This window comes from Pagrus pagrus (genome assembly GCF_965226575.1).
Source record: "Pagrus pagrus genome assembly, chromosome: 19".
Taxonomy (NCBI): Eukaryota; Metazoa; Chordata; class Actinopteri; order Spariformes; family Sparidae; genus Pagrus; species Pagrus pagrus.
Window position 1 is genome coordinate 11520568 of NC_140203.1, and position 21155 is coordinate 11541722.

At 39.9% G+C, this 21155-nt stretch overlaps 1 protein-coding gene across 11 annotated transcripts in view; it reads right to left on the reverse strand.

Annotated features, from left to right (window-relative positions):
- rgs3a (regulator of G protein signaling 3a) overlaps positions 1-21155 on the reverse strand; it is a 154756-nt gene that overhangs the window by 22329 nt on the left and 111272 nt on the right. For all 11 annotated transcript variants that reach the window (XM_084383656.1, XM_084383658.1, XM_084383651.1 and 8 more), the window contains one exon: positions 16208-17206. In XM_084383656.1, the coding sequence (XP_084239782.1) occupies positions 16208-17206 (999 nt within the window). The remainder of the gene's footprint in view (positions 1-16207; positions 17207-21155) is intronic.

Genomic DNA, 21155 nt, shown 5'->3' on the forward strand with positions numbered 1-21155 from the left:
ATCACTCGCAGTTTTGCGTGAGAGTGTGAGACACGTTAGCAGCTTATTAGACGGCAGCATCCAACAGAGCAGACTGTTTTATATAACAACTAAAAGATGAAAGAGAATCCATATTAGGGCTGTGTTTGTTACGCTTCTCAGAGGATCGACTCAGTCCTAACTGGCCCAGAACTGTCAGTGATGTGTGTCAATTTTTGGTATTTGCATTTAACTCTGAATATTTGAAACGGCTTCAATACTAATTTTTTGCAGCATCGATACAGCAGTACTGGCTGAGTTTTTTTGCTCTCCTCCCAAACAGACAGTTGACACATGTACAGCTTCAGTGCCCACAAAGCCCCACCTCCTCCAGGAGTAAATTAATATGGATGCTGTTGTTCAGAAACCTTGATATATTGTGTCAAATCTCCCCGTGGTATCGAACAGGGTATCAAAATTAGATATTTTTCAAATTCCAGTATTTTGACAACACAAATTTCATGAAACAGAAAATTATTCTTATCTACTCTAGGACTCACGAGAGCTGTAGGGCTGTCCTAATAAGCTCCTAACAAGTGGCCTTCTTATATTGACATTAGATAATGGCTTTTCCAGTGTGAAACCCAAAGTCAACAGCGAGTTCTTTAAACCTACAAACTGAGTGAAGTTATGTCACATACAAAATGTAGTGTAGGTTATGGAGGTATGTATGTTTTCCTAAACCTAACCAAGTAGTTTTTTTATGCCTAAAATTAACCAAACAGCAACTGTACGATAAAGGTCCGGTACGGGTGTCGCTGTTACAATGCACACCCATGTTGTTTTGGGAACAATCATATAAGCCTTGTTTGGGAGATGCTGACAATCGACCTATTCTGTCGGTATGAGGATGTGTTGTAACTAAGAAGAGAAATTAAAAATAAAATTCATTCAATTTCACAGCGATGAGTGTTGTCAATAACACTGAAATCTGAACCTTTATCCTATAAACAAAAGTAAAGCTAAAGCTCAAGACGTACTCTGAAGCAGAAGTATTTTTAATCTTAGTTTTACTTCCCAGGAGTGAGATTAAGATAAATACAGGCCCTGTGGGAAAGTGATCCCAAAAACACATGGTTCCAGAACAGTTTAGTTGTAGTTCTTCAATCTGGGCAAAAACATGCCAATTTTTAATGCACTGCAAAAGTAAACCAAGCAAATAACTGAACACAGCTTGCTTTCATGATGATAATCTTAGTCATCTCTGGCCTCTGATATGTGTCTGTACTTCCTTGAAGATCTGGCAAGAGAGACTGGGTTTTCTCTCTCGCTCTCTCTCTAAAGGGGGGATTTAAGGAACAATGGAGCCTTTATAATAGGCAAAAATACAGAATATAAGATCTACAGAAAGAAGATTTAATAAAGGCACAAACTGATGTTTAAACATAGAGGCATGGGAGACACATCACAAAACCAAATGCTGAACTCAGTGGGGGAGTTTGAAGGAGCATCAAGGGATGTAATCCATATATGGAGCTAATGTCTACTGAATTTTTAATGAGGCTCTGATAAGGGTTCACAAAGTGTTTTAATAAAAATAAACATTCAGTATTTTTCTTTGACAGCTCTTCCTCTGTTTTATAAAAGTCTCGCGAAAACATTCCTGACATGTTTTGCCTCTATAATTCTCTTTGATGTGTAATTACATAACTGCCTTAATGTCATGTTTTGTTAGGCTTTCTTCTTCATTGTTTCAATTTATGTCACAGGAAATATTTGTCCAACTTCCTATACAAATAGAAGGAAATTTTTGGCTAAAATAAACTTGCGGTCGTGGCTGAGGGAGTGTGATGGTTGTGTGTGTGTGTGTGTGTGTGTGAGAGAGAGAAAGGGAGCTTGTGTAATTGGATGGCAGCTACTAACACACACTCACACAAAACACACACATCAAGTACAATGGCCCAACCACAATGCTCAGTAATATCTGAACTCAGTGACAGACAGACAGGATACTGAGTCATTCCTACTTAAACTACATAATGAAAGCAGATACAAATGGTGCATTGTCTGCACGTTTGTGTGTCTGTGTGTGTGTGTGTGTGTGTGTGTGTGTGTGTGTGTGTGTGTGTGTGTGTGTGTGTGTGCGCCTCCTGTTATTCAGCACTACTCAGGAGATGGCTGCTTCCTGCATAAGTACTTCCCATGTCACAGGATGTTAATGAACAATGCTCGTTACGACGTCACTTCTCGGAGCTGACTCTGAAAAGCTGTCAGGTTACACGGTCCTAGAACTGGTGCGATCTATTAAAATCGTTATTGACATTTTCTGACCAGCGGGTGACCTTTCTGCTTGGAATTTTAATGGCTGCAGCCTCACAGTTCTTTCCAAAGCTGGCAGTTATGCACAGATTGTCCGTCAGGAGCACCGATGGGCCAATGATTACCAATTGGCTGAAGCCACAATGAGGCGAACCATGAATGTATATTATGTTATTATGCTACATTGGCTACATAAATTATATTATTTGTTTTTAGTAGCTGAATTTTTTCTGCTGCAGCTGGACTCTGAAGCTTCCCATTCGCACGAGGCTATTAGAAAAGATGATGGATTTGAGGCAGAAACAGTAACAAAATATTAGTAAGACATGCTCCTCGGGTCAGTTTCTACATGAAAGTTGTTATTTCTAAATATCAGACCACTTTATGAACTCCAGGTGCATGATAACCCATCTTATCATGCCTCCATCCCTCTTGCTACAGTGTCTAATAGGTAAACAGATGAGAACAAAGGTATGCTGCCCTTGTACGGTTGAGACAGTTGAGAGATTAGGTTGGGAGTTATTATTTCAGAATCTGAATGTTGTCTTTATAACAGCTGCACAGCCATTGTTCACACACTAATTACTGTAATGCATCTCTGTCTTAGAAGAAAGAACTATTACAGTGGTCAAGCTGGATTTAATTTGCCGTCAAAGTGTGTTCTTTTGTATTTTGCTGTTATGCAGACATGACGCAGTTCACTATTTTCTATCCACAGGTCATTACGTTTTGTTACTTAGGCCCAATCCCAATACACTCGTTGACGCTACAACTTAGCCCTTCCCCTCAATTATGCATGTTCACATTTAGGGGTTGGATGTCCCAATTCTTGTCAGGATGGAGGGGTAGGGTGAAGTGTTAGGGCCTCCAAATGGCTGTTTTTAAGAGGCACCCTTCCGACCGAATGTTACGAGTGAATTATTGATCGTTTCAATGTATAATATCCTTTTCTTTATAACAAGCATAAAATAATTGCTACTGGTTTGATTATGTCTCGGTAGCTAACTGGCTAGCTAGCTAACGCTACATTGTTGTTGCTGACTTGTGCATGACAAATTATTTTGATGTATTTCAAGCGCCTGTTTACATAAATAGGGGGTTTCATAGGGGGAACGTTCAACTACTACCCCTTGTAACTTTGTTCTGACGGGCAAGGGGGCACTCGAAATACGAGGTGTAGGGGTAAAAACTGGAAATGGGATTGAGCCTTAGTTGTACCTCTGGTCAACTGCTCATTATTCTCATAATGCAAAATGAGCACTGCATCACTGCAAATGCTTAATGTCAGCACTGCTTTTGAACATTTACGTGAGTGACGTCACACATCACACTGTCACACTATCTTGATGTCGCAACAAGGAGCTGGATGCCAATCCCTCTACAAATTCCACTCCAGTAGATCTACAGCACAGTACTCAGTAACACCTTGAGAAAGATAATTCTAATATCTACTTTCAGAGGTAAGGCGCTGCCATGTGCGAGTGCTACTAGGTGCCAATTATCAGCTGTGGGTATTCTATTCAAGGCCAAAATGAAGATCTGGTTTCCACTCGAGCAAAAATGATTTCAAGGAAAGCAGCATGTCAGGATGAGATGTATTGCAGGCGGGAGGGAAGGGAGGAATGCTGCAAATGAGATTCCAACCCTGGCAGCCGGGGAACAGTGTGGGTCACGCACACACACACAGACGTACACACACACACACACACACACACACACACACACACACACACACACACACACTCATGTAAAGGCCATGCTTCACCTTCCAGTGGAAGTAAACAACAGATAGCAGTCATGGAATATGTGACTTTACTGTTGGCCTCTATCTGTGGAGTGACAGACAAGATTAAAGCATCTGTTGCCTGTGCCTTTTTCTTCGAAGTGAAGCTGGAGTCCAAGTTACAAGGCTCATTGAATTTGTTATATAATGCAAAGCCATTAGTTCTCAGCGTTTTTGAAAAGGTACATTTTGTTGTCATGGCGTCATTCATTTCCATGGGCGTAGAATCCATTAAAAAGTATACTGATGCATAAATAAAAAGATGGCTGAAAGCGAATTATACACATCAGTGCTTATAAATTATGAACTGCTGTGGTGGAGTTAAACCCAAAAGTCCTTCTCCTGGTGTATTTTTATGTTTTCTAATATATAATTTCAGTTTCCTGACAAAAAATGGGCTTGTGTGCTTGTTTTATTATCAGTTGTTAAGTGAATTAAATGTCCCAAACAAAAAGATTCAAAGTTCAGTTGCTCACACTGGATCAAAAACCAGAACTCCAGAAATTAGATTTTGAAGATAAAGTGTCTCAAAAGCATTAAAAAAAAAGTGTTTTTCCTGTCTGATGTTGTCGACTTTGGCAATGACAACACATGCAGATGCAGTGGCCAGTGGCTGATTAAAATTTTGCGATATTTTGATCTTTTTAAACTGTAATTTTTCCGGCTTTATTGCCGAAACACCTAATGGCTGGTGGATGACAGCAAACTTCAGTGTCCTGCAGAAAAAGGTCAATTAAATGTTTTATTTAAACGCCCTCTTGGTGAGATAGTTGATTTTTGAGTCTCAATCCCAAGTCGTCAAATACTGACGCTGAAAAAAACATCTATTTGACAGCCATCTTTAATAATGCACACCTTATTCTAACACCATGGAGTGAATTTGCCTCCAGTACCTCCAGCGCTGATTGTTTCCTTGACTCTGTTCTGATCCTTCGAGGACAGCATGTGTGCTCCCATCATCCCACCAGCGTTCACCCTGCCTCCTGCCTCCTGTGGAGCGTGTGTGTGATTGTGTGTGTCTTGTTTGTGCATGTGTCTAGGCTTCAAACCTTGCAAGGGTTGCGTACTGATGTGGATCAAATAGCTGGCATGCAGATAAAGTACACCAAGTTCTTGTTATCTCACTGTATGTACCGTTTTAATGCCAGGGACAGAACACACCGGCACTAGGACAGAAAGATATTTTCATCAAATTTTCATCTTGAGTGACTATCAAGAGCAGGTCCTCTGTTAAAGAGGACAACATTTGAACTGTTTTTACAATTATTGCAAAGAACATTAGTGCTATATCATATAATAAACATTTTATTCTAACACTTGTATTACTGAGTTAGAACATGGAGATATTGAGTGACATAATTTAGTGTTGTGAAAGAAAAGATAACAAAGTGGACACTCGTGTATCTGTCTGACCTCCTCAGCAAAGCAAAAGCTTCATTAAGAGCAAGAATTCAGGTCAGGATTCGTCACATCAGTCTCTGCATTCCAAATATCTCTATGTGTTTGCACAGTTTTGGCATAAATGATACTAAAACCGTGTTTGAGGTGGATGACAGTCTTTGGTCATGGTGGAAATAGATAGTTATCTAATCAAACCTCAACATAAGACAATTCTCTTTTGTTCAAGAACATTATGATGGTCAAAACAATTTCCACTAAGTATTGCCAATTGTTTCGAATCTCATTGCATATCAGTCTACTCTGGGAAAGGGATCTCTCCTGTTCCGCCCATATGAAAGATGTTTTGGGGGCATTTTTTGAGGGTCTAAGAATAGATTTATGATTTATTATCTATTCTGTTGTCCTAACTTTGGTTACAGTTCTGTATTCTTTAACTTTGGGACCTCCGCCTCTGTTTAAAGGCCTTGAAAAAGTTACAGCACCTTTAGTATATCCTATGTTTTTTTCAAGCACTTTTTGATTTGTTTGAAAGGTGCTATATTGATTGATATTGGGCCATATAAATAACATTGACTTGACCTTTGTGATCGTATTTATATATTAAAAGTATCATTCATTTCATGCCCACATGCTCATTTAATAAAACTAGTCAGGAGTATGGAGCTCAAAGTGCATCATTTTTTGTCATCTTTACGCCCTAACTTTGAACACTTTGTGATAAAACAACAGAGGAGTGTGTGCATGTGAATGTAGATACGAGAAACCATCTATTGACATTTACGAAACTGATTCCCGATTCAGCCAAAATGCTGCTATGGCAACCAGCGCTTTAAACACCTCCATTCAAACACACATGAGACACAATTATAAAACAAGGGGCCTTCTGGATCCTCTCTTGGATTAGTTGCACGTCAGGAGGGGGCTTTGTTGTACCACTGACAGCTTCTAAAGTCCTGTCGCTTAATGATATAACTGCGCACACTGTAGGGCACTAAGGTGGGTGGAAAGCTGACATGGGCCCAGTGACTCAGTGCCATGACATCAGGCCATCACGTCTAATGAAAGTAAGACATCGTCAAAGCCCTAAACAGCTTGCTTATGGTAACTGTTGTATATTTCTCCAGGTTGGTTTCCCATTATCCTACGTTGCATGTGATGTGTGTTATTGTATTAGTCATGTTCATTGCTCAGTCAAACCAGCTGATCCTAAATTAAACAATGCCCAGGCTTTGGCTGGCTGGATTGTATTGTAAGGCATTTATGATACATTGTCCTCCTATATGTAGATCATTCGTGAGGAACAACCCCTGCTGTTACCTTGTCGCTAATTTTGTCAGTACTGTCAGCAAGTGTCACGCATACAAGCAATGTCTCACCACATGGTTAAAGTAACTGAGCCAGAGACCTCTGTGTGCTGACATTCAATGTTTGACTTGTTCTATTTTGCTCGACTTCGTCTGTTCAAATGGGAGCAAATAATCTTTTTTAGAATCAGTTTCAAAGGAAGTTTCATATCCCTGATTCCAATGTATTAAAGCACTATCAGAGTTAATGGATGGAAACAGCATGTTCCCACACTCCTTCAAACACAGTTCACAGCAGCAACTATCCAGGTAGCTCATTAGTGAAAGGGTAAAAGTCCACATGGAGCTACTGAGTGTTTTAAGAGTGTGAGAGAGAGAAAACTGGTATACAGGCCCTGTTTTTTGGCCATGCGGGAGCTGTCTTGGTGAAGAAGGATTAGCGTGGGAAGCTGTGAACTCTCATGAGGTCACAAGAAGATACTAAGTTCAGTAAGACAAATAGCTTTCAAGAGAGAAAATAGCAAGTGTATCACTGCAAATGTTTGACTCATAACCTATATGGGCAGTTAAAGTTTTCAACCCTGTAATTACACTATGGATAAACATTAAAGGTTTAATTCAATTTACTTCATATTACTTTAAATAAATTTAAATACAAGGATGGCAGTACAAGACTATATATTAAGCAAAAGATTGCATAATAGCTAATTGCTAACACATGCTCCCACATTTGACTTCACACTTTGTTTTGGCAGTGTTTCGGCTTTATATAATAATATTAAGAAGAAGATATTTTATCTGACAGTCAACGTCATATTAAAATGTCTCTATCTGGACTGAGTGGAAGTGAGAACTCCTCCCAAAAGAGGATTATGTCTTATCACAGTTACACAACTAGCAATAGATTTTCCCCTTCCTGTCATTGTGGTTGGCTATCTATGAAGCCAGAATATCTAATGTACTTGTCTCAGTTTGTCAGAATACTCCATCCCATCCCAGAAAGATGTGTATATTTAGTAAACAGGATGAAAACAAAAACACAACTGTTGCTAAACGCCTTCCCTGTACAATTATTTTCCAATAGCAAGCGTAAGTAGGCACGACAGGCCTGTTGAGCTTTGGAATTCACCACATGTTGACGCGTTGAGCATGGAGCTTGAGTAAGAACGACACTTTATATCAGAGGAGTTTGAAGGGTTGTCTCTTTTTTATAGCCTCTCCCATTTTTATAGCCTGGCGTAGTATTTTTTTCCAAAGCTAAGGAGAACATAATGTACCATCATCATTATTTTGTTGGATTGTAGACAGGAACTTTCAGGGTGTGAAGTTCGTCTGTCTTGTCTTCATGTGCAACTCCAGACAAAACACATTACCTGACATAGTGATACGTTGTCAAACGTTTGTCCTCATCCTCAAAGTCTTTTTCTCTTGTAAAAGTGAAACAAACAAAGCACAAATCTAGCATGTGCATGCCTTTTTCCAAGTATGAATATCTATAGTAAGTGTCTAAATGTATCAAAGGTGCACTATGTAGTTTTGGAAAAGAAATTCAAACTAATATTACTATTTTTGATAAGGTTATATTGAAGGTCCAATTTGTAAGAATCCTCAACTTTTTAAATACTGACGCTTGATGATGGTGCAATCCCAAAGCGTCAGTATTTGACAAAATACAAATTTAACACAAACTCAGATATTTATTCATTTATTTAATACATTTCCACAACTGAATAACGAGCCATCCTCAGAGGAAGACGGTCCAAAGCACACTGTTTTTAGCTATAAATGTAGCATCTTTGGTCATGTGTTAATCTATGATTTTAATATAATACCAGGGCTAACAGGATCTATCCGGCAATGAAAGAATAATGCTGTACTTTTATTTCCACGTCTTCTACATGGAACATTAACTGGTGAGGATTCTGACTTAAAGCTTTAGCCTCAGTCTTTAAGAATAATATTAGCCTATGTGGTTTAGAAAAAAAGTGATTTGGAAACATTAAAAAGTCAATTCAAGATGGCGTTACCCACCAATTCACAGTGTAAACATATGCTAATTGGCTAATGCTATATCTAACTAGCTACAGCTGATAATGATCTGCCAGTGACCACTAACATTTCAGCCAAACAGCTGGAAATTGTTGGTGAGGAATTAGATGCCCGCTTTAATCAAACTGCAAATAAATTGTTTAAGGGTCAATTTCTTTGATTTATCTCACAATGTCGATTTATGGCAATAAGTCGGACAATGTGTGTGTGTGTTGTGTGTGTCTGTGTGGTTTAATAGTGCCATTACTTTTTATAATGTGTCACGACATGGAGCCAGGGTTGTAAATAACAAGAATGGAGGAGAGTTGGGTGGAATCATGGAAAGGAAATGTGAGACGACCATGTGGTTGTGTAATGTGTCTCGGTTATGTCAGAGATTTACTAAGGATATGTGTAGATGCATAGATGGATGGATAGATAGATCGATGGATATATTGCAATTATATTGTAAACTGTAAAAAAAACCCAAAACACTCAGTTCATTCACATTTTTGTCAATAGATGCTTAGCTGGCTGGACAGTTTGTTGACTGTCCTGAAAGCTTGTTCCGTCTGCTCAGTAAATATTTACACGTTACTCATTCAGCATTTCGCTGGACATATTGAGCCTGCCTGCGTCTCACATAGGTTTGAACCCTGGCAGACCTCGTGTCCGTTCCAGACCACCTACTGTACAGTCAAACAGTTTGTCTTCTATACAATCACATTCAGTGTGTCACTGTGCTGTCACAGAATACCTACTGATTCTGATGCACACTTTGGCCCTTAAGGCAAATTTGTGGAATCCATTTTGTGTCATATTTGGACAAAACAACACTTGAAAGGATGAGACTGGCTCTCGTCTTTATTTTTAAATAATTTCCATGAACCTCTTGTTCAGTTAATTCAGTAAAAACATACTATTATTAGCTCTGGTCACACGCACTGACCCATGTGAGGTACACATCCCAGTCTTGATATCAACAAGTGCTGTGCCTCTTTCACACCATAACCTTTCAGCTGAGGTTAGCTAAACTAAGCACATGCACATTAGGGCCTGGGGACTGATGAGAGGTCAGCACTAATAGCTTTGTCTTGGATGACCGCTGAGAGTCTAGACATGCAGCTGAGGTTCTTGAAGATGACTTAACAGTACACAAAGTTTACAAATATTTTGCTGCGTGGGCCCAAAATAGGATGTTTAGGTTCCTCTAACTGTTTATCCAGCTTATCACAGTGCAGCGGACATTTTAGTGGAGTTCCAGGAAATTGAAGACACTTTATACTCTGAAGGTACAAGACTCCAAACATGTTGTTCTAAACTCATTTTGTTGTCTTTAGCATACTATTATAAATGGTATCTTCACTAAAACAGTCCTTCAAGTCAGTCCAATCTAAATGTCAGTAGACACGTGACAACATATTGTTTGTAGTAATGTGGGTTCTATTTGATATCTGATCTTATGGATTTAACCTAGAGGACAAACGTGATCACTTAGATTAGATAAAGCTGCATGTACTGTTTGCCAAGTATGAGATCAGCCTGTTTAATTTTTAACAATACAGCATCATTTGCAGTGTTTTCCTGTAGTTCTCACAGAAGTCTGATTGAGCTTTCCTCTACATTACTCTTTTTTATGACCAGACTGAAGCAGCAATATTTAATTTACATTAGAACATTAATTTGGTTGTGCAGTAGCCTACAGGTCTGTTTCAGTCAGACATCAGATGGGCTGATTGTGTACGCGAGTGCACCAACATTAAATGGAAATTGCTTGTGTTGAATTTTGAATGCTGTTCGAGCAAAACAGATTTTTTCCTCCATCTTGTTAAATATAAGAACTTTATGAACCATAGATCTTATTCACATGGCAACCATTTTACCCTGACATCTCGCTCAGGGTGGGAAGGTTGGGATGCTGGGATGATGTTCTGCTGCTGTTTTCTACGTTGCAAGTCCGTATAAACATAGGGAATCGGACAAAGTGTTATAATTTCACTATTTCCCAATTGATCAGCAACTGATAAGATGATGTATAGTGAAAATCTGGAGGGACATCAGGCCATATTTCAAGGTAAAACAACCTATTTGATAATATTTAATGTCTTACTTCTATATTGTATCATAGAAGGGATAGAGGAGTTTAATGTAAAAGTAATTAGTGGTAAAAGCAAATCCTCTGTCGGAACAATTTGGTTTTGGTCTGCAACAAAACTTCCCGAAACTCCCTTCTTCAGAAGTGCACGTCAGTCTTCAGAAATGTACCTTGTTGAGAGTACCCCCCGCCCGTTTTCGCAACCATTCTTACTCATCTTGTGGGCGTTCGTTCCAACGTACCAACTCTAACTATCTTCCTGAGTATGTCTATTTGTGTTTGTGTGTGTGTTTGCGTATGTACAGGCATCACCCCCCTGTCAGCACACCTGTTTTCCAGTACAAATGCATGCTAACCTATTTTAATTCTGCTCTAGGCACCCATGTGTATCCTTGACACAACGCAGGAATGTAAGCCATCACACAGCCATCAGTAAACACATTCAAATTGTTTCCCCCCCCAACGTCTAGAAAGACAGCTGATATTTATCCAGATTTCAAACAAACATGCAGACCCCATAAACAAAATGTTTGGCCTGCTGAAGCCAAAAGCACTTGGGTCAGAGCCACACGTGTGTGTTGCAACAGCATGTGAGTGGATGCAACACATTCACAAACTGAAACGAGATGATGGATAGTGCAATGTCTGGAAAAACAGGGCGGATTTGAGGGCTTGGACAGCGAGATGAGACTTTAATTTAACGGTCTGATTGGAAAGAACATACAGCGGTTTCGTCTTATATGGGTGTTTATGGCATGTCTGTCATCGCCTTGTGATGAAGATTTTTCAGTCTCTGAAGTTCAATGAGGCTACAGACTGTAACAGACCAGTGGAGTTACTTCTCTCATTCCAAATTTCCATTCTTGATACTAACTAAATATTTTAATGGTACTATTATGCACATAGTTCTTTGTTGACCTTTATAGTCAAGCCACAGCTCTATAGCTCATTTCTTCTTTAACTACTGATGTTCTCTATTATTTGGATGAGGTTTTACACAGACCATTAAAAGCAGCTCTTCAACAAGGTGGCAAATGATATCCTGTTGAATGTCAGTGCACCTGAGAGCTCTGTGTTTCGTCACCATTTGATGAGTAGCCTGCGCTTCCGAATCGGACTGAGCCTAGTGTCAGCTAAAACTAACTGGGTCTAGTCAAACTTGACTAATAGAAAGTTTCCTATGTGAATTGCTGACTGTCTGTTCCATTAGGCTAAATATCCATGTGGTGTACCACAAGAATAATTCTTGGACCAACTCTCTTTTAACCTCCCTCTAGGTCCCAAACAATATGTGCAATGCAATAACAAAACCTATAAGTCATATCTCTTAATGTTGTTTTTTCTAAAGGTACTTTTGTGGTTAGTAAAAAACTGATATAACAGATATTGGACAGTGCAGACACATCAAACTAATTTTCTCATTTGACTGTGTGTCTTGCTCTCATTTTTAGTTAACTTAACTTTTCTTTGGTTAAGGAATCACTTTAGGACTTTGTTTTGGAAAGTGACACATAAACCAGATTTGAATCAGCAGGTTTGGACAGGAAGGACTAACACAGCGTCTCTTAAGAGGTAGTCAAGAAAAAATCTCTTAGTCAGACAAACTGACATTATTTCTCTTGACCTGCTCTCTGGCTGTCTCTGGTTCTCCTCGCGTTGATGACAGGGCCACTAAAGACATCAAGTGAGAGGAAAAGGTGCAGAGCGGAAAGAAAGACAGGACCAGAGTCGGTGCTCGTTAAAGGGCAAGTAAACACCGCTTGGCAGGAGAAGAGAGAGGTGACAGAAAGAGAGAGACAGGGAAGAGTGGTGCAGGGGCTTCACATTGTGAAATGAAAAGCAGTAGATTCTTACTGTGTCTTGTTCCCTTCTCTCTTTAACGCGCTTACTCGTGTACTGTATGCACCACACAAACAGTACTGTGAAACTCTATGATCAGCCTTGATTCCCCACTGTACTGTATCATTTTCAGCGAAAAGCTTTAAGTGAACACACGTGTCCGTAAAATGTCTCATATTTCATAGTAACAGATGTTGTATGGATTTGAAGTGAAAACAATGTCAAACCTTTGAGCACACAATCCAAGAGTCCAAAATACTTCTAAAACAAAGGAAAACATGCCCGTGCTATATATAAGTTCACCTTAAAATGAAAGTTCAGTCGTTATCTACTCACCCTTATGCTGATAGAAAGTCAGTTGAGGTTTCGTTGTCCACAAAACATTTCTGGAGCTTTTTAGCAAAACAGTGTTGCAGCATTCTCCTAAAGAACTGAAATAGATGGGGACTTCTTTTGAGACATAAAAAAGCAACAAAAATTAAAAATTAAAACGGCTCCATACAGCTAATACAGTGTAATACAAGTCTCCAGGAGGCCAGAGATTCCGACTTTATTTAAAAAGACAATATTTAAACTCTCGGTCGAGCTCTTGCACGCACTTCAAACAGGGTGCGCGTTAACACGTTCAGGCACTACAGTAAAAATGATAAAAAATGGATTTAAATTCCTTCTTTTCAAATCAATTTTCGATCTCAGGGCTTAGAGAGACACGGATTACACCAAACGAGCTGTATGGAGAAATTTTATGGGGTTTTTTTCAGTTGTTAATTTACATTTTATAACAAGTCCCCATCCACTTCAGTTGTTTAGGAGAATGCTGCAACACTCCAGAAATGTTTTGTGGACTATGAGACCTCACCTGACTTTCCATCAGCATGGGGGTGACTAAAATTTCATTTTTGAGTGAACTTATCCTTTAATGCAAGCATACATGTAAATTGCTGTGTTTTTTGCAAATGTGATGTTAATTTGGCATATAGTTTGTTGTATTTTTGCATGGAAACTATGGCTTACTTTATTATCAATAAAACATCCATAAAAGCACAATAAAAAAAAAAAAAGGAATTGTGTCAAATTTTCAAAAAGCCTTAAAACCATCTTTTAAGAATGGACATCAATGAATTTACAGCTAATTGTCATTTAACCTTCATTTTCCAGACTGGAATACTGAAAATGAGCTTTGAAAACTTTGAAGATGCCATGAAATAAAGACATACTCTCATTCTGCGCCTTGAGATGTCACATGATTTATGAATTAAAGGAGGGGGGGTGACAGATTATTTTAAATAATGGAAACACAAGCCTCAAAGGGGCTGTGTCCATGACGCCAATAGGTAGTAAAATTACCCTTGAATCTGCCAAGACAAATAGGCTGCAGCTCTGTCTGCTGCATTCCTCCTCTGCACAGCTCAACACACACTGCCATTTAAGGCTACCGAGTGTGCTGACAGACTCGTGGAAAGAGAAGCAGATAAAAAGGAGCGGCGCTTCTGATATTCTGCAATGACAGAGTGTGCACTTGATCACCTTTGTCATTTGTGTATCATTAAGTCTATGGGATATCTGAGCAGCTCTGTCATCACTGTCATGATCTGTCACTCTTAGATTTTCTCTCCCTTTGTCTTTTTGAGAAAGAGTCATTGCCAAATGCATACTGATGATGTGGTGTAGGTGTGCAGGTGCACTGTTCGAACTGCGATTAATACAGGGAGGAATCACTGTCTGCCTGCATTCCAAAGTGGAATAATTCTTGAGAAGCTAGAAAACGTATTACTTAATAGTGAGCAAGAAAACATATTAGAGTCACTCTGAGATTTCTCAGATAATGTCGTATTATGCAACCTTGACCAAAGTGATGAGAGGAAAGATATGATGCACTTATGTGAGGCTGCTTAGCGAACAGGTTGTGATGCATGCTTCCCTCTGGTGGAAAACTAGAGCAACTACAACCTGCACTTGAATTAATGGCATACTGGCTGCACGAATCCTTCTCAAATAGAAGCTGAAAAGTTATTATTTAAGATCCAAATATAGAAATATTAAATACATTTTGTATTACATTATACTCTTTTTCTTGTGACTCCCAGTGATTAGTGTCCTAGAGTTTCTTAAAATGAAGCACTCTTATTATAAAACATATGATGTCATATATGAGAATATGCACTGATATTTACTTCCAGGTGGCACACAGTCATCAAGCATTTTACATATTGCATGTTTTCTCTGCATATTGAACTCAGACACACTATGTCCCTAGCCTCCTTTAAATCCCTTTTCTAAAACAGTCCCCTTTGCGCAACACTTTACAAATGTTTGATGTATGCCTTAGTTTATATTGTTTTGATTTCTATTCAGCTGATCTTCATTTTATTGTTATTTTATCTGCCTTGTGTGGTTTTGTTTCTATTCTTAAGCACTTTGTTACTTTGCTAAGAAAGGAGCTATATAAAAAAAGTATCTTATTTGTATAACTTTTGTTATTTATTTTTTAGTTTACTGATCTGCATTTTGTACACGAAATGACAGTGCTGCCTGTGTTTTAACATTAATTTATTTGTACTTTCTTATGAAGAGATGTAAATCGGTGTTACTAGCTGGTTTTATTTATTTGGTGAATAGCGTCTCTGATTTGTTCAGTATCATGTTCTGGGATGTCTGGTTTACAGTGTGAGTCTGTAAAGGAGCTTAAAAACTGCAACCTTGCTGAAGAGGTTTGAGATTAAGTTCCCTACCCCTCTTGTTGAATAACTTAACCATGTATGTATTTGTTTTAGGTTTAATAACGTTTCTTACACGAGGAAACTGTGCTGTGTGGTGGAAGCACAGAATCAGAAAATTGCTTTTATGACTTCAACAGAGAGATTATATAAATGCAAATGAGACTAAAGCAGAATTCCCAATGTTTTACTCGCTAATAGAGAATGTGAGCTTGGTTAAGAACGGTCTGAGACAAGTTCGTTTTTATACAATGTTTTGCAACTTGAACTCAAGTTAGGTAGCTTAATATACTGTATATTCAAACACAAGACTCTCTAGTTGCAATACACTCACGATATACCTGCTGTTGTATATGTATAAGTCTATTGTGGCATTTTGTAGCAGATAACCTTTTCAGACAGAAATTTTTGTTCAAATTAAATAAAACCCCGCACTTGCTCTATTTTCCCACTTGATGTCGCCCTTTTAACAGAAACCAGTGAACTGAAACTTCGTCCTGGGTATCACTCACTGATGCAATAGTTAGGGGACACACAGGCAGAGGGCAGGTTTATATATTCCACTCTGTAAATGAGGTCAGTTGAAAAATGTAAATATTCTGAGTACTATAACAGACCAAATCCCAGTATTTGTGTCTATCATAATATCTTTAGCCCTTCAATGTTTTCTAAGAAAAATTTGCATAATTTCCATGCTTTGTATTTCTAACCCTATTCCTGCATGACTCTGTATCGGTTATCATTTCAGTGTGAAGCCTCTTACCTTCCTCCCAGAGAACAGCATACACAGCTGATGCATGGAGCCTCCGTTCTTGGTCAGCTCTTTCTTCAGGGTTTTAGGTGATGGCAGTGTCCAGCCGCCCTTGTGGTGCGCTCCCCCCGCCTCCAGGCAGTTGATGGCGTTGTCGGAGGTGAAACATGGCGTGCGGGGGTCCTGAAGCAGGCTCCCTTCACTGTGGGTGCGCCTGCGGAGGGAATTCTGCACACTGAGCTTGCCTCCTCCGTGCTTCTCACAGGTGGCGCCCTCCACCATGCTGCGGCGCTTGCTGTCGCTACGCTGCAGGTAGGCATCGTCACTGTCGTCTTCGTCATCCTCCTCCTCTTCGGACTCATCGTCTTCATCTTCGTCGTACTCTTCTTCATCAGTGTTGGGTGAGGAGAGGGCGTCGGCGCTGAAGGAGCGATCGAGACGCAACTCGGGGATGACAAATGAGGATGAGGAGGAGGAAGGTGGAGCATTGGTGTCAGGTGGCTCCGAGGCGTTGTCTTCATCTGTGTTTGATACCACCAGGTTGAGGTTGACTTCCTCTTCATTCCGCTCTCCATCCTCCTCTTCCCCTTCTTCTTTCTCTTCCCCCTCACTTCCTGGACTCTTTCTGCAGGCCTTATATTCATCCTCCTCATCATCAACAAAACCTTCCTCTCTCCTGCTGTCTTCATCCTTCTCCTCTCTCCAGATCTCCATCTCCTCAATACTCTTGCAGTCCTCACCCTCGGTGGAAGGAGGTGGTGTTGGAGGCACCTTATGTCGCTCTCCGGATCCCACCAGACCTCCAAGGGGCATGTAGATGTCATCCAAAGGGGTGAGAGGCTCTGAGGGGTGAGGACTACCCAGAGTTGGGGGCTCTGAGGGACTGGAGGGGTACAGGCTGCTTTCCTCACCTTCTGAGTTGCGGGGGGGCAGATGGAGGCACACGCCTCCTCGATCCCCTCCTACTCCGCCCAGCTCACATGAAGGGGCATCCACCTTAGGCTCCAGCATCTGGAAAAAGGAACGAGAGAAAGACAGAGACAGAGAGTAATTAGTTGAATCTGTTTGGACAATTAATGCACTGTCTATAAACATAAATCTAACTTGACATGATTGAGATTTACTTTGCTGCCATGAGCAAACCCACTTATCACAGCTGTTCCATTAGCAGTTATTGAATTTGGACTTGAAATATCTCTGTCAGGCTGGATGTTGGTGTGACTGAGCCGTAATGCAAGGATCAGACAGGATGACGCTTATGTCTTTTGAGAAGGTCACAATGTCAGAGTAAGTGATGATAGTCCAGCTGTGACTTGCCCAAGAGGCGGACCACATACTGAACCCTGACTGAGCATAGCATACAGTTTTTAATGACCTGGCCAGAGATAGACTTCCTGGATGAGGAATGTCTGCAACCTCACGAGGCTGATACTGTCACTGATACTGTCAAACTAAGTGGATGACAGTGTAAGGAATAGAACGTGCAGTGTTTCCATTGTGGGTGGTATTCAGCTACGCAGGATAAAACAACAAATTGTACTGTTGTGAGTGCCAGTGAGTTCATATTGTGATACACTGCTGCTTTGCTCACGGGTGCTGCTATAGTTACAGTACTACACGTGCTTGCTCCACTGATTCAGTCAAACTAACTATTACTATGCCCTCAGGCACTGTGAAATAAAATAACAAGCCAAACCTCGTGCAGAAATTGACGAGATTACTGCTACAAAGTGTTACCACCCGCTGCCCATCTGTTCACGCATCCATCTTTTCATGTTTGTATCATTTCAGCATACTGTATATGTCCACACATGTACAAGCCCTCCACTTCCCAGGGCCAAACACAATACCCCCCTCACACACTTATCTGAATATGTGTGTTTAGTGTACACATACACAAAAAGTAAACTGCCTTTCCTGCTTTTGGCATCTTATCCGCATTACCTCCTTCCCAAAATCTGCCGGTTTTGAACGTTGCTGTAACCTCATCCAGCTCACAAAGCCTTCAGTGGGAGGATCATTACAAATGCATTTTGAGTGGGCCAACATCATTCAAAACCACATAACTGTATTGTTTAATTCGACTTAAGATCTTGTTTTCTTTGATTTTATGCACGGAAGTTTTCTTTTTCCATTTCACGTAATGACGCTGGAGGTTTTTTCCCCCAAAATAAGCATGTTTATGACTTTAATTAAGCTTTACAACAACATCAATTTGACTTCTTTAAAGTAATGATATGTAACTTCACCATGAAATAACAGCCTCAAAATCATTTTAATGGTACACTGACTTGTAATAAGGGGAAGGGTACCTCTTCGTTCCCAATCTGCATGTATGTAACTTGGATGGGTTGGTACAATCTAGACTAGACTAGTAAGTAATATGATCTGGTTTGCTGTGTCTTCTGTTGTTGCACTTGTTTGATGTTTGGCTGTGTAAGCAATGTCGTAGAGTCACTAGTTTTTGATCATCAGTTATGTAATCATAACAAACAAATGTGTACAAATGTCCCTTTTACCAAAGTATAAATGAACTTGCAAAACTGCTGGGGCACCAAACGGCAAAAACTCTTAGATAACATTGCCCAAAGTCTTGTGAAGGGCCTCATTGTGCTGGTTAAGTTAACCCATGATGACAAGCTGCAGTCACAAGACGCTCTGCTCTAATTGCAGATAATGTAGCCTCCTCTCAAACAGCTCTCATGATATTTCACAAGCTGTTTACTTTTGCATCTTTAATTAGTTTCCCCAGATTCTCTTGACCTGGTTGTACTCGCCTCTAAACTTTCAACCCGTATTCATCAACTCTGCAAAGGGCTTTTAGGACTTTCATTCAAGATCAACTCAACAATCCTTACTAATGTTAGCTATATTGTCCTAATATATAGCTCATATAAATACTATATAAGAGTGTGCAAAAATAGAAATTAGTCTTTATTGTTTGTGTTTTTTAGTTTAGAAGAAGTAATGTATGTGGTTATTTGTATATTGAAGGGTGTAAAATATGATCTGTGTGAATATAGCCACAATCTGGATACGGTGTGTCTGGATACAGGACAGAAATTAGGGTCACTGTGTCTCCTGCAACAATATAACACATATTTTTGTGATGTGCGCAGTGGAAAGCCTCAACTTTCTTTGCTTTGTGTACACCTACTATCACTTACTGAGGCTATCTGCAAATCTGTCTCACCTCATCCCATCAACCCAATAACCCCTTGCAAACTTTTTTTTGATTTCTTCCTCTAGACTCAGATATTACACCATGGCTTATATGTGTTTGTTGTGTTTATTATATTATTGTAGAGGACTAGTAAAATCTGACATTTCCCCATGCTGGCCAATAGTTTTAGGCAGGCCTCAGAAGTCTAGTGTGGATGGAACACGAACATATATCAAGCCAAATTAAATCCCAATCAAATTACATTATTTTACCATCTGGTAATAAACACTCCAGTATGGTGCTGAAATTAAGCCAAGCAAAGTACTAGATGAATACCGGATGGAAAAATAAACCTAATTCAAACACAAATTTGATTCCTGATTCCCATTTGTTAACAAAAAGACATTTGTGCCTCACAACCAAAAGTAATGATGACACAGATTGTATTGTTTTCTGACAGCAACAGTTCAGTTGCAACAATGACACAGCTGTTGGTATTGGCCTTTAAAAGCATGATAAACACACTCTTACATGACTATTTTTCACTGTTCTTCTGATAGAAACTTTATTTTTATCCTTATATTTATATCATTTATTGGGGAGTAGAGGTACTGACTTTGGCTGCAGACAGACTTTCTTACACATAACATCCAATTGGTCCATAACAGCTATAACGTAATGATATTATTCAATATACTGGCCAAAGGTGTGACTTGCAATAGAGTACTTCATCAATTGGGTCTGCCACAGTTGTCGCTTGTCACTGATTGTTTGTGATCTTCATGGACCGAATCTCAAGACTCAAGCAGTTGGAGTTTCCAGTTCGGGGACCTCACATCGCCCCTCTGCTCTTTGCAGATGATGTGGTTATGTTGGCTCGTCAGACCAGGAACTTCAGCAGACACTCAAGCCGTCAAAATGACAGCAGGAGGCCAAGAAACGGTGGATTGCTCCCTCCATGTTGGGTGTGATTCGCTGCTCCAGGTGAGGGAGATCAGTCTTATGTCCTTGTTTAAGTGTGAAGGTAAAAGTAAGTGTACACTCGACAGGCAGATTAGTGCGGAATCATCAGAAATGCAGGCGTTGTACCAGACTGTGGTGAAGAGAGAGCTTTGCCTTCAGGCTCAGCTCTCAATTTAGGCCAACCTACATTCCAGTCCACACCTATGGTCAAGAGTTTTGGGTTGGGACCGAAAGAATAAATCAAAAATCAGTGTCTTCCGTAGGGTGGCTAGGCTCAGCCTTACAGGATAAGGAGTTCAGACACCAGAAGGGAGTTAGAAGAGCTGCTGCTCCTTTGCATTAAAAAGAGCCAGCTGAGGTACTTTGGGTATATGATAAGCATGCATCCTGCACTCCTTCTTTTGGAGTCTTTCTGGGAATGTTCAAATGCTAGGAGACCCCCTGGGTAGACCCAGAACACTCTGGAGGGATTATATTTCTCATGAGCAACAGTAAATGGATGGATGGATGGAGGAATTTAAACATCAAACAAAGTTATAATTGTAGCTATTTCCAAGAAAAGCTGATCCTAAATGCTAACCCTGCTCTATTTTACTTCTCAGGATGCCTTATTATTCAAGTAAGAGATCTTTCTCTGAGTATTACAAGGTTTATCAGATCTTGAAATACTCCTGGTTGTTTTGATTATGCTGTTTTCATTTCCCAATTTCCGAATGTGGCCAATGTGAAGCCCTCTGAGACTCGGGGCTACAAACATAAACTTGACTGGTTTAGATTTTCACAGATATATACAAACGCCTCAAGGTGATCCAGACCTCTCATTTTGCCTTCTAA